Source organism: Populus euphratica, unplaced genomic scaffold, assembly GCF_000495115.2.
Source record: "Populus euphratica unplaced genomic scaffold, PopEup_1.0 scaffold24.1, whole genome shotgun sequence".
NCBI lineage: Eukaryota > Viridiplantae > Streptophyta > Magnoliopsida > Malpighiales > Salicaceae > Populus > Populus euphratica.
Window position 1 is genome coordinate 962,872 of NW_011499893.1, and position 14,719 is coordinate 977,590.

At 33.9% G+C, this 14,719-nt stretch overlaps 2 protein-coding genes across 3 annotated transcripts; one reads left to right on the forward strand and one right to left on the reverse strand.

Annotated features, from left to right (window-relative positions):
- Positions 1–1,183: 1,183 nt before the first annotated feature.
- On the forward strand, positions 1,184–2,131 carry LOC105131714 (polygalacturonase-like; the record flags this gene model as incomplete). Its single annotated transcript, XM_011034823.1, has 3 exons — positions 1,184–1,479; positions 1,592–1,831; positions 1,921–2,131. Coding segments are annotated over 3 exons (747 nt in total), but the record flags the coding sequence as incomplete, so codon positions are not given.
- A 987-nt stretch (positions 2,132–3,118) lies between these two features.
- On the reverse strand, positions 3,119–8,388 carry LOC105131633 (protein ZINC INDUCED FACILITATOR-LIKE 1-like). Of its 2 annotated transcripts, none has more exons than XM_011034688.1 (18): positions 8,076–8,388; positions 7,637–7,883; positions 7,342–7,382; positions 7,159–7,219; positions 6,954–7,056; positions 6,737–6,839; positions 6,538–6,591; positions 6,393–6,455; positions 6,126–6,175; positions 5,940–6,015; positions 4,971–5,186; positions 4,727–4,814; positions 4,516–4,601; positions 4,318–4,425; positions 4,151–4,195; positions 3,974–4,062; positions 3,565–3,608; positions 3,119–3,472 (listed from the first exon to the last, which is right to left on the reverse strand). In XM_011034688.1, exons 2-18 carry the CDS (start codon positions 7,782–7,784, stop codon positions 3,360–3,362), a joined length of 1,488 nt encoding a protein of 495 aa, XP_011032990.1. In that variant the 5' UTR covers positions 7,785–7,883; positions 8,076–8,388; the 3' UTR covers positions 3,119–3,359. The 2 variants fall into 2 exon arrangements, with proteins under 2 accessions (XP_011032990.1, XP_011032991.1); XM_011034689.1 differs by lacking the exon at positions 8,076–8,388 and adding an exon at positions 7,977–8,052.
- Positions 8,389–14,719: the final 6,331 nt, after the last annotated feature.

Below are 14,719 nucleotides of genomic sequence, written 5' to 3' on the forward strand. Positions count from 1 at the left end.
ATGAAAGAAAAACTAGGACCTTAATTTCGCCATACCTTGTTAAAAACTAGAATCCCAGTCCGCAATTTGTACTGTTTCTGCAATAGTAGCATAATAGCGTGAGCTAGGTGTAGGGAAATCCTTCACAATCAGATCCAAATTGCCATCCAAATGCGAGGAGATCCGATTCTTAACAATATGCTCTGTTTATTAATTAAATAGAAACTTATCAAATGAATGTTAGGAATTGAATTTAGTGACCAATTTGAATGTGGCTTCCCCTCCCTTTAACATCAAGTGCAACAAGCTCCCTGTATATATATATATCAAAGAAACTTTTGGATCAATTGTGTTCTTCAATATTATTCCTTCGAGCTTGTTGCGCTTAAATAATTTTCCTTTGATTGGCCGAAGTCAGGCAACATCGTGGACTAAAGTACCAGCTCCCTGAAGCCTCCCACCATTAATCTCCATGCACAAGTCTCCTCGATCGATCGGTTTCTCACTCTTTCTTTCAATTTGCTTTCTTGCCATCCAAGCTTCCACTTCTAATGAGCCCTCTTGTTATTAGTACCCTCCTCTTCATTTCATTTGCCTCCTCATCTTTAGCAAGGTGAGCAAAATATAGCGTCTTGAGTTATGGGGCCAAGCCTGATGGGAAAACTGACTCAACCAAGGCCTTTGCCGCAGCTTGGACACAAGCATGTGCCTCTACAAAACCAGCCATTCCTGATGTTCAGGGTCCTTGCAAGAATAATGCTATCTTGGTGACTGTAGCTGGTACTCCAGTCGCTCCATCAGATTATGGGCTCATTAGCAGCGCAACGGCATGCTAAATATGACAGATTGATCATGTTTTTTTTGGTCTGTAGGCTAAAATACTCAGTGAATGTATGTTTGTTAAACTATTTTTGTTGAAAAATCATTTTAATTTAAAAGATTAAATTATTTGATAAAATTTCAAATATAATTTATATTATTCTTTAACACATCCTTTCAAATAAAAATTATTAATTTAAATTTGAAATTTACACAAATTCATGCTATTTTTTATTTAATTTTTATTAAATAAAATAAAAATAATGAGATTTGAACTTATAATTGCTTTATCATCAACGTTTTGATATCATATCAAAAAAACTATTTTAACTTAAAAGCTTAAACTATTAAATAAAATTTTAATATATGATAATTTATGTAATTCTCTTACGTGGATCTAATTTCCAATTCCAGTAACATTGTGATCACTGGATTAACATCACTAAATAGCCAAATGTTCCACATTGTCGTCAATGCCTGCCAAAATGTCACGGTGAAAGGAGTGAAAGTATCTGCTGCCGGCAACAGCTCTAACACGGATGGCATTCATGTTTCTTCATCAACCAGTGTCACCATCTTGAATTCGAGAATTGGAACTGGTGACGACCGTATATCTATTGGCCCTGGTACCTCTAATTTGTGGATTGAAAATGTGGCGTGTGGACCTGGCCAAGGAATCAGGTAATTAAGCAAAACATAGTCTAATGATCGTACTAATTTTCTAATATTTAATAATATGCTCCTAATCATGGGATCAGTTAATTAGATAATTATGTGTACATGGTTGATGTAGCATTGGAATTTTAGGCCAAGATGTCCAAGAGGCTGCTGTGCAGAATGTGACAGTCAAAACCACTACATTTACTGGCACTGAAAATGGAGTGAGAATCCCGTCCTGGGGAAGACCTAGCAATGGTTTTGCTAGAAATATTCTCTTCCAACATGCAGTCATGAATAATGTCCAAAAACCAATTATAATTGATCGGAATTATTGTCCCGGTAACAAGAATTGCCATGGTCAGGTAACTCCCTTTTAATTCTACTTTAAAAGACTGTAAATTGAAGAGACACTAGCTTGAACATTCAAAAAATTTATTATTTTGAACACTGTGCCGTTTTGTATAAATTAAATAGGCTTCTGGGGTTCCAGGATATCCCTGGATCATCGGCAAAAGAAATCTCAGTGAAATTTGATTGCAGTAAGAAATATCCATGCACTGGGATTAACCTGGAAGACATATATCTCACTTCCCAAAATCAACCACCTGAAGCATCATGTACCAATGCTGGGGCAGTTGCTTCAGGTCTTTTTCAACCCACTAGCTGCCTATAGCCCTATACAGCTAGGCGGGAATCAATGGATGACGACCTTTGATGAGGAAGGCCAGAAAAAAGAAAAAAGTGGTCCTTTACTAGATGAATGAAGCACGTAGCTTTATCGTTTGGAATTTATACATTGTGCTGGATTCTTGGTCTTTTCAAGACTGCATCTAATCCATTAAAATCAAGGGGTGATGGGTTTTTGTGATCCAACTATCAGTGTAGTTGTTCAAGGGAGACTGGTATGTTAAAAAGTTTGAGATGTTGGATTATTGCATCAATACGTGGATTACTAGGTTCATCTGGTTGGACTTTTTTTAATTAAAATGATAATATTTTTTAAGAAAAATAGAAATGACCCTAATTGAATTTGGTATGATCAATTAGTGATGCATCAACTCGGTCGGATTAATTATGTTTTTTCTGAATTAATATTTTTTCAATGGATTAATTATGTTTTTCCAAGTTAATATTTTTTTCAATTCAAGATGATAATTTTGAATAACAGATTTTTCAATTTTTAAGCTAATTGGTCATATTAATTTAATATATTTATTTTTGTGTTCCAAAATATTTATAAAAAAAAAAAATTATTTATTTTTGCTTCTATTTATTTTAATAATTTTAGATTATTTTCACCGATATTAAAAATAAATTTTAAAAAATAAAAAAAATTATTTTAATATATTAAAAAAAACTTTAAAATACAAATAGCACCAAAATATTATATAACCAACCTAACCTAACAAAATGTCGTGAAGTCACTTGATATCTTTCAAAAGATGGCGCAAATTAGACCTTTAATTGTTAATGAACAAAAGCAAAATCTAGCCAATGATTAATATGGAAAGGAGTCTGTTGATTGACAACTGCAGATTCCATGGAGGTCACATGATAGCCTGCGTGTGATTGACCTTACCTCATTAAAATTCTTATTTTCTTTCAGGTCATTATTAAGCACGCTTATCATTTATTTATTTGTAGTTTCGGCTCCCGTGGATTATTTCAAAAAAACATTATTTTTTGAAATTATAGAATAAAATATATTGAATCCTCGCAATTATATACAATAATGATTGTGAAAAACACCAAGGATCTATCTTCCTGCCTGCATTATAGCAATGCTGCCTTGCCCAAACCAAAACATTACATAAAAGATGCATACCGGCAAACTAGTTTCTCCTCGTCCCGCGGACAAGAAGAATAGCCTTCTAAGGTGATTGATTGTTAATGAAAATTAGCTAGGCAGTCCCGTTTCTTGGTTTGTCTTGTGTCTGTGCCAGGAAAGGTTTGAAGGTCATCAGCACTCCAATTAATTCAACCGCGTTCAGGATGAAGAAAACCAGCTGCACACCTGCATTTGAACATTACAGAGTCAAGCTCTAGCTTGGACATGAAAAGGTACACGTTGATTCTAGCAATGCAACTATCGTCAAAACATTATACCTGGCAGAAATGCAGCGTTTTGGCGCCTTTGTGCCCAGGATAATCTGCAAACAATTGTTAAATTTCTTCGAGTATTGAATAGGAGATGTAAGTTTTGTTGTAAAGACTAGGACATTATTGTATTTGATTACTGTTTCGGGATAAAATAAATAATTAAAACATGTATATAAGGGAGATAAACATGTTTTGTTGAGGGAACGGAAATGTAGACATAAAAATAAATTGGGTTTTGGAATAATTTTAGAGGGAATTTCTATCCTTTCATGGTAGAAAGAAAGAGAAGATATGTCCTCTCTATCCCAACTATCTTTATTTTTATTTTGAAACGGTAACCAAACACTAATTAAATAGTAGATAATCGGTTAATCAAACACTAATTAAATAGTAGATAATCGGTAAAAGCTCTTACATAGCGCCACCTCCAGCCGGACCGACCGCCTTGAAAAAAGACATTCCCGTCATAGAAATGCCATTAGCAGCTCCTCTTTGGTTTTGATCCTGTTTTTCCAACAAGCAACAGCGATAAATCAAGACATTATATTGAAGCAAGAGGGTTGTGGTAAGTAAATCAAGAAAAGAACTTTACCACAGCATTGTTTTGCAGAATAAACATGCCCGTTATAATTGAAACCTGGTGATCCAAACATGGTAGGTAGTGTCAGAGAAGCGCAACAAGAGCTAAAAATCTTTCTTATCCTAAAGGATTTGATTCTACCATCCATTTGAAGTTGTTCAAACTTGAAGTGCACTTACAGAAAAAACATTCTTCATTATAGATGCACAATTTATCAAAATGCTGAGGCCGAGCCCGGATAACATAGCTATAAAAGGGTAACTTGACAGTAGCAGTATGGATAAGGCCTGCATTGGGAAGTTCACGAAAAAACTGTCACAAAGGAATAGATGGAAGCACGAAACATACATAGATGCTAAAGGGTGTTAAGTGCTTGCCGCTGCTATTCGAGCTACTGGTATCGGTCCAAGAATCCTCTCCACGTATGGATACAGAGAAAGTTGAAAGACAAGAAGGCCGAAACCTATTATTTGAACAATTTGTCAGTGAGTTTCCACTGTAAGTTTGAGAATAGGGTCACCATAAAGCACGGTTGTTAACATGAGTATTGTATCAAGTTTCAGCAGCTTTTGAATGTTATATACATGCCTGAGACTGCAAGAACTTCACCAACATCCTCTGTTGTATAGCCCAGGCCTCCAAGTTTTCTAGAGCTTTCGGCCCATAATGAGAATATCTACAGGAAGAAATCAAGTACAGGCACTCTTATAACTAGAGACAAAGCATTATTTAAGTGCATGAAATAAAGCTGTTTCTACAGGAGTGAATCTGTAAGTAGTCCTGACTGCAGTCATTAAAGTAACGGGTTAATAGGAATGAGAGAGATAAATACCTCTGTGTAAGCCATGTCATGAAGTGAGAAAATACAATAGACAATGATGGAGGACATCAAAGGCCAATTCTTTAGAAGGCTTTCATTAGAAGATGGTTTCCTTCCTTTATCATCTGTTCTTGCTTCGTCTCCTTTAGATGCGCCGGTTGCAGCTTCCAAAGCATTATAAGAATCATTGGATGAAGTCTTCTTTTCATTGTGCACATGCAAAGTTTCCTGTAATAACCACATTGAGGTAAATAGGCAGGCAGTAATATATCCACAAAGTTATCTCCCAAACAAGCATGTAGTGAAAGATCAGATGAAGGTCATAGTTTTGTTTCCTTAATCCCAACACCATTATAACATAAATTGAACACATTCTAGTCATCGAGAGACAAAGGGATGAATGTCTTGGAAAAATTTGCGGGCCAAAAGTTGCACAAAAGACATGATGACCTTGCTGGTCGATTTTGATTGTTATGACATACTGATAGAGATAATATACTTGTCAGGATGCCGTCTAGTGACATAAATCAAGTTCTGGATTCACAAAACATACGTGATCCGAGAGTAGGATATATCCAGAACAACATAAAATGTAAATGTTCACAACGTAGCTACAAGAAGTGGCCTAGTTCAAGGTCTTAATAGAGATGGCAGAGATGTAAATAGGTCACAATATAATATATATATGGTGACTCTGACCCGCAGGTCACAACTGGTAAGTACTGCTTTAGTATAAAAAACATTTCTTTCTGGAATGGAATCCCAAAATGAAAGCAGCTGAGAAGTCCAAGGACATGAATGAGCTAAAGTTGGAGCCTTGGCTGAGATGTCAATATTTTGATGATCATGGAAGTCTACAAGAGATTTACTTCCAGCAATCAGTGGTCAAAACAACAACGATCAATGCTCAGCATGAGAAAAGACCTCTTTGAAAGAAACATTACACAAATTTTACAGGCATCAGTTGATAGAGACAAGTACCGGAAGCCAGCAAGAAACAATCGTGACCACCAATGCGAAAAGTGATATACAGAAGCATGGTAAGAAGTAGGGAAATCTGCACAGGACACTCTGTTTGTGAATATCATTGTATGACTGGAAGATGTAAACTTAAGTTATCAAACAGAACATCTCATGATTAAAATCGAACAGTGCAAACTCATTTACCTCCCAAAAAGAGATTCCTTGGAAAATAAATTTGGATATTTCTCAGCTGGCTGAAGTACCAAAATTATGAACAAGCATTAGAAGAATAGTTAACAAGAAGAGAAGGGGTAGGAAGGAAAGTGTGAGAGGGGGAGCTACACAAGCTGCTTAGGAGTTAGTTCCCCATTGTGAATGCTATTCCCATATTTTTACAGCGGACCATGAAAATGACAGAATTTTCATTGCAGAACATTATTGCATGAATAAATAATCAAGAAATCTAAATACCTGGGCCAGGAAACCTCCTAGAGCTGGGCCAATGATCAGTCCTATGCCCCATGCTGTACTAACCTGGAATTGAATCATCTGTTAATTCAGACCCAACAGGGCTTAAAAAGTACTCAAGACTATGCACAGGTTTAATAAAACTCACTGTTGATAATCCTAATGCTTGATATTCTGCCCTGAAAATCTCAACTGCATATGCCTGCTCATGAAGTTATACAGAATAGAAGGGATAAATCGTAACTAAAACTCACAGAAGTAAGTAGAAATCCAAGAGAACAGTGAGAACTATCAGTCGTTCCTTGCTAACCAAGGGAAATTTTGATAAAAATAGTACAGAATCCTACCTTTATTGGTCCGAGCAAACCATTCAAACACCCAAGAAGAAATCTTGTAACAATGGCCATCCAAAAATTCACACTAAGACCAAAGAGAGTATTGAAAATGACCCTGAGACCAACCAATAATAAAGATAATCAAGACAGAGTAAACATGATATTTTTAGAACACAAAAACCCAACCTTAATGGCAAGAACATGAACTTGAAATGTAGAGATTACTCACACTGCGATGGTCCCTAAAAGTATAACAGGTTTTCGACCATAGCGATCAGCTACTATTCCCCAGAAGACAGAAGTTAGAGCTCTCCCAATCATAAAAGAGGACCCTTTTGACATACATAGAACGATTCGTCAGGACCATTTCATCAACAACTTATATGATGACTTTCCAACACATGTCAAAAGCAAATACTGGAAAGGAAGCTCACCAACATATCCAGCATAGTAACCAATATCTTCCTCTCGTTCAGCAATTCCAAAATCTCTAATCTGCAAATAGAAAGATGCAATTCATGAATAGCCCGTGCATTTCAGGGCCATTTAGAAAGAAGCAATCACAAACTCCAGTGTGCATTATACAGATGGCTTGTAAAACATGTTCAGGAACTCACCATGAAATAAAGGAATGGAAAGAGAGTTGATATTGGAAGTGCTGCAAGAAATGACATCACAGTTACCATATATCAAAGAAACAGCACAAATAAACAGTGTACAATTGATGCGAGAAGCCAGAAAACTGAAACAGAAGGCCGATTGAGATGTGATGAAGTTGAAATGCCCACCCAATTCAGATACAAACCAAACCATTTAATGATAATGCAGTCACTACCTTTTCACCTTGACAAGCTGCAAGCCAAAACTCAGGTTTCTTTTCAAGTCCAAAATGATTTGAAATAAGAATCTTACCAGTACAAAGCACAACAATCCATATCGAAACAAGATCACGAAAAGGGAATCCTTTCTTCAACTCTTTAAGTTGATCAACCTGACATCCTGGGCAATTCTCATGGTAATCATCCTTCTTCAACAATGCCTCTCTGTACTCTTCTGCCATGCTTTTATCGAGCCAGACAAAAGTCCAGCCCAAGAATTAAGCTCCCTTCTTCCAATCTTTACACAATACAAATCCTTCCAGACCTTCTCGTTCATCAACCTATCAAAAACAAGAAGTCTGCAAATCAGAAAAAAGCAAAACACAGAAAGAACATTTAAAAGAGAAACTGATTTTCCTGTTTCCTCCACGTACGCAGAATTTATTCACATACAAATTTATTCCTGGCATAGGCCATATTTTCTTTTCATTCCTTTACTAAAGCAAAACCATAGACAACATTCACAAACTTACTGGAGAACAATCTATTTATCTTTCTCCTCTTCTTGCTGACACGGAGACACCGAAACATCGAATCCCTGAGGGCTTAAATAGGGGAACCTATTTGTGTGACAGTAAGTATTCGAGACAGGCTATGGCTGTTAGCTTGCCAACTTGTTCACAGCCACCCACATCACAGCACACGTCACTGGTCCTAACTACGGCAGGTAAACATTACAATAATTCAGAAGGACAACGCGAGGAGGAGACATCATTTGTTTATACAAGGAAAAAACACTGAACCCATCCATTTTTCAAGGAATCAAACTACAAATTGAACTCTCCCTCCTGTTTTACCCTCTGTGTTATCTACCATGATTGAATTAACAATGACACGTTGGGGGCAAGGTTACTGGGTCGCTGCACCCGTCTCTTAGTCTAGGCTGAGTTTAAAAAACAATTAACCCGGAGATAATCTCCTGATTAATCTGTCAAGACAAACCTGTTTAGCTTCTGTAAAAAAGGAAAATTGCAAAACAATTTTATGTTGATAATTTTTAAAAAATAAAACAGTATTTTTGTCTCGATTGAAAATGAAACTTCTTTAGCCGGATCATGCACCGGGCATGTTTAGTCAATTCGATTTGAGATCGAGAAAATTCTTGGTCAAGATTTTCGTCTGACATGATTATATCAAACAAGATACATTAGTTTACATGTGTCCAACCTTGTAAGAAGGATGATTAGAGACAGAAGCCGTCCTTGGATGTATCGATAGCCACAAAGTTGCTGACATTTTTTCTCTCTAGTTTTTTCTCTGAGATTTCAGAGGACATGAATTAATTAATTAATTAAGTTTTGATATATATATGCTATTAAATAACCACTGGGAGAGACTTGAGTTTTTAAAAAAAAAAACCACCAAACCAGCCGTACAATGTCAGCAACTGTGGTTACGAAATAAGGTTATATGCTATTAAATAACCATTGGGAAAGGCTTGAGTTTTTTTAAAAAAAAACCACCAAACCAGCCATACACTGTCAGCAACTGTGGTTACGAAATAAGGTTGTAAAAATAAAGGCGCTGGTTCGAGCACGAAGCGGTCAATGTTGATGCGGACCAATCAGTCGAGTTGGAAATTGGTCATTGTCGTGGTACAAGTAGAGACCTGGAGTGATTGGCTTTACTGGTCATCACTGTGCATGTGCCAGCAATCAGAGACAAGGGAGATGGGTTGCTTCATTATTTTCGTCCTTTAAAAATCTTTATTTTTTATTTTAAATTATTTTTTTAATATTTTTAAATTGATATACTATATCAAAAGTAATTTTTTAAGAATTAAAAATATATTAAAATTTTTGAAGGAAATAAAGTTTGAAAAATAATAGCTCTGAATCCCCTAAACAGTGATTCGATGAATGGTGGGTTCCTATGATTTGAGGGCTTAATAGGATTATTAGTAGCCACGTGGTCATATAATTATGCCTAATCAAGAGATTATGAGTACTAGAATGCGAGATGGTTGGTCTAATTACGACGAGTAATGTTCAATGTTATGATTTGTGTATTTTCTCAAGTCCTTTCCTGTCAATTTCTTTTTTTTTTTACTTGACGTTACTAAATTATGATTATACATGACTTCTTCTTTTTTTTTTGCTTGAAATTACTAAATTATGATTATACATGACTTCTTATGTAAACACTGATTAATAAAGCCAATGCTTCCACCCATACTGGATTTTATACCGACCAAAGTGACTATAACTAGAAGTTTTTTTTTTTTTTTTTACATACCATCCTTAATTTATAATACCAAACTACATGTAAAATTCTTAATCCAGCTATATTGTATAAAACTCAAATTAAGATAAAAAAAAAAAAACAAATAATCCTGTTTATTTTTGTGTTTCATATTTTTAAAAAAAATTAAATTTTTTTATTTTTTTTACTTTTGATATATTCACAAGTAAAAGTATTTTGAAAATTAAATCCAATCTTGTTGCTAAATAAGTTAATCTGAGTTATTTGAAAAAAAATTAAAATAATATTTTATCATAAAAAATTAATTTTCTTAAAAAATCAGTAGACCAGGAGTCTGATTTTGTTCCAGATAACAAGACTATGGGTGGACATAGATTTTTTACCAGGTGAAATTAAGTTATTTATTATATTTTTCTTTGGCCTAGAGTGGTCCGAATCCCTAGTCTATATCATTCGCCTACTATATTAATACATCAAATCCGTCTGAATTTATAACTAATTGTAGAAGTGGTTGGTCCCTGATTTTTTTAAAGGGAAAGAAATTAAATAGGGAGATCATCACCACACAATATAAATAAATTTTAAAAATTAAATTGAATTTGGAAACCCGTGGTCTACGTGTTTCCAGCTTTGGTTGATTAAAAAATGATTGGGTATGTGGAAACAAATTAAATAGAAGAAGATTCATGTGGAGCCCTGCCTCACCAAACAGGCTGTCTTTATTGACACGTGTTCAATTCCATAAGCGACAAGATTCGCTTTCAGACCCTGCGGAGAAAGATGTCACGCTTTGGGGATAACTACAAACTAGTCCCCGGCTGTGCTGCGATTGTCAGCTAAGTGCCTAAAGTAATGAATCAGACAATGCTACCCCTGAAAAATCTTTACATTTTTAATCAATGCTACTCCTAACTAATTGTCATTAATAGAATTTATTCATCTAAAAAGAAAAATCATATGCCATTTTTAATAGCAGTTTTTGTCCTATAAAATCTAGTTATAATCATGCTAAATCGGGTACGAATTTATCTAGTTTGATTTTTTATATTTTTTAAAATAATATTATTTTATTTTAAAAAAATATAATTATTGAAATATAATTATTTTTTGGGTTGATTGAGTCAATTTAATTTTACCCACCAATCCACAATTCAGATTAGTAGTTGGACTGAATTTTGAATCTGTGAACAAAATTTCCAGGAATAAATGAAAGTCATTATCAGTATTAAAGCAAGGTAATTCTGGGTGGATTTTGCTATTTTTCTAGACACGCGATTGATAACTTGGCACGTATGATTGCATTCATCGGCATGCACAAATTAAAAACACACATGGTCTATTGATTTTGTCAGAGCTTTTCAATTATGGATCCAGAGGTGGGAACTCCAATGATACTGCTTGCTTGGATATGGGCTCGAGATGGACAGTAAAGGGCACATATCATTGTCACTGGGGGCTTATGTTTCTATCAACTCCCACCCACCCTCTCTCCGTTGGATATATTTAAGATATAATAATGATTATTTTTAAAAATATTTTAAGATAATATTTTTTTTAATTTTTAACAAATATAATCAATATCTGTTTCCAGCTTGTCCATTGATTACTTTTTATCTGTAAAGTGTACTGTATGGCAGCCTAGGGCAAGCATGCCATGTGAGCTCTCAGATCTGAGCAGAGAACCAAGTGTGTCAGGAAATTGGGTTAACAATTACAAGTATAAAAAACAGAAGAAGAAAAAAGAGAAGCTCTTATGATCGATGCTGGCAGTATGCCTGCGGGACTTGCTGAATTTGATGGGAAATCATCGTCAAGGTGTTTTTGTGTTTGCGTGTATGGTACCAGAGTAGGAGCTGTGAAGATTCTTGCTGGGGATAAATGGTGGTTAGGTGGTGTTATCAGTGCCGGAAATATAAGTATTTATCATTCGGAAAGGTATTATCATTTACGTTTGCATTCCTCCTCCTCCTCCTCCTCTCCCTCTCTCTCTCTCTGTTCAGGGATGGCGGGCTCAGTTTTCAGACTTTAACAGCTATGATAATCGTTGTATATTGAATTAAACTCTGAAAATATGGCAAATGTAAACGCATGCATCGTAGCTGAATCTCAATTCAAAATTGGCTCCTAGAGAAGTAATGAATAATGTTTTTTAAAATAGTTTTTTTAATATATATTAGAATAAAAATATTATTTTTTTATTTTTTACTTTGATACTTCAAAATTTAAAAAAAATCACTTTAATAAATTTATAAATAAAAAATACTTTTGAAAACTACATTGTAACATAAACAAAAGCCATGTCAAATACATCTTAAAGTAATATTTAATTATTGCCCTCAAATAGAAGGGACAAAGGCAATAAAAATACAAAAAAATAAAACAGAAAATAAAACTAAGGTAGAATAGTATTTGGTAATAATATATAAGATAAAATATATTTTTTTATCCTGTTTGGTTATAATCAATATGACATAATAAAATATAAAAAAATTATTTTACTCTTAATATATATCATTATCAAACTTACATATTTTTTTTAAAATAATTTGCTATTTTATTTTTTTACTTTGTTTTATAATATGTGTTTAAATTAATAACATTATAATAACCCTGATTATAAAATAATTACTAATTTAATAGGTTGATTCAGGACCTGAATTAGACCAAGTTTAATAAAAAATAAAAGAAGATTTGACTCGACCTAGTGTAGTAAAAAATCCAAGTCAAGTCAGGATAAAACATGGATCAAAAACTTGTTGAATTTTTTGGATAAAAAATAAAAATCTTGGGTCATCCAAGTTGTCCGTCTCGGCTCATGACCATAACCTTGTCTTATGTCGACTCTCGGGTCAAGTTTTAAAACTATGATAATAACTATTTTTATCCATGTATTGACTTGGGTGAACTCATGATGACCCTTCTAGCCTATAACGTGATCCTTGCCCGAGTTGCCCCTGAGGTTGGGATTTAAAATTATGATAATAATGATTTTTACACTTGTATTGACTCGGATCAACTCGAGCTGACCAACCTGATCCATGACTAAGGTTTTCTCCTAGTTTAACCCTTGAATTAAGTTTTAACACTATAATAATAATTATTGTAATTTTATATTGATCTAGGTCAACTCAGATTGCTCCTTATAACACGTGACTTGAGTGTCACTTAAGGTCAACTCTCAAGTTGGGTTTTAAAAATATAATAATAACAATTTTTTTCTTATAGTAATCCTGGTCAATGGTCCATTCCACTTGCGACTCGAGTCTTGTTCCGGAATGACAATTGAATTAGGTTTTAAAACTATTATAATAATCATTTTATTCTTATATTGATCAAGGTCAACCTGACCCGTAACTCATGCTCTGCTCCGGATCAACCTCCAAGTTAGTATAAAAAATATAAACTATGTCAAATATCTTTTAAAGTAGCGTTTAATTACCGTTTCGATACACAGGAGACAGAGACAGTGAAAATAGAAAGGATAAGACAAAAAATAAAACTAAGATAGAATTGTGTTTGTTAGTAATATACTAGATAAAATGATTGTCTCTTTATCCTATTTGGTTATGGTGGTTAAGACATAAATATATATATATAAAAATATTTTACCTTTAATATATATTATTATCAAACTTACATATTTTTTTAAAATAATTTGTTGTTTTGTTTTTTTACTTTAGTTTATATTAAGTGTTGAAGATAATAATATTATAATAATCTTAGTTATAAAACAATTACTGGCTTGATAGTTGTAAAAGAATTGTATATTGTACTCGTGACTCGGGTCTTGTCCTAAATCGACTCCTGAATTGAGTTTCTAAACTAACATAATAATTCTTTTATTCTTATATTGACTCGGGTTAACCTGACTTGTGACTCGAGCTTTGCTCCAAATCGACTTTTAAGTTATATTTTAAAATTATGGTAATAATCAATTTTTTTTTATATATTTTTTGGTTGAGTACTTTCGTGAATGAGAGTTTTTTATAAGAATATTTTAAGAATAAAAGTAAATAAACATTGATTTTATAAACATATTTTTGCTATTATTTTCTATTTTAAAAGTATAAAACTTTACTCTAAAACTCTTACATAAATAATTTTTTTTTATAATTTTATCGAACACGTACATTTTTACCATCGCTTTCTGCCTTCCTTCTATCCAATAGGCCATAGCAATAATAAAACGTAGCCATAGCAATAATAAAACGTATCTAAGTGTTAATAAATTATGTATCTCACCTAATCTAATTACCAAATTTACTATAACTAATCATTAGTTATGATTACGCCTTGAATATCTTAATCTGAATGGAAAATTAGACGGCGAGCATTCAGCCATGTATTTCCTTAAAAAATATATTCAGTTTTTACCTGTTCAAATAAAATCCTGAAAGTATCATAGATTTGTTTTCTCCTACAGAGAGGGCCCATGCTCTCTAGAAACAAAACAAATAAACTAAGATGGTTTCTAAAATAATTAAATAATATTAATTTAAAATAAAAAATATTTTTTAAAAAATATAATCACTTTTGACCTTTCATGGAAAACTCGCTCGTACATGCAGATGCAAAACATGTTTGCAGCCAGTGGGGCCGCTCCTGCGAGTAGGTTTTTTTTGGTTTCCAGTCTCTTCTTAATAATATTTATTGCTTTAGCTAAAATAAAAGAAAAAAATTTAAGATTTTAGCTCCTCTAAAATATTTTTTCTAATTCGACCCCTTGAATTTAATTTGGCGGATCCGCCACTGCACGCAGCCTCCTCACGCGGGGGGAGTATTTGCTGCCTTGTTTGACAAAAGCAACGCCAACTACAACCACCATTTTGTCATCTAGGAGTCCATGCCACGTGTAAATGAACCCATGTGAAATTGTGAACAAGAATGAATTCATCAATCCCTCGAGCTCGGGGAC

What these genes read in the sequence shown, in the direction of transcription:
- LOC105131633 (XM_011034688.1), bottom strand. Translation starts at nt 7,784, where the DNA reads ATGGCAGAAGAGTACAGAGAGGCATTGTTGAAGAAGGATGATTACCAT. An exon ending in GATTGTTGTGCTTTGTACTG is followed by an intron (nt 7,383 to 7,636) that starts GTAAGATTCTTA and finishes CATTTCTTGCAG; the next exon opens with CACTTCCAATATCAACTCTC. An exon ending in AAACGCTGCATTTCTGCCAG is followed by an intron (nt 3,473 to 3,564) that starts GTATAATGTTTT and finishes GTTCAAATGCAG; the next exon opens with GTGTGCAGCTGGTTTTCTTC.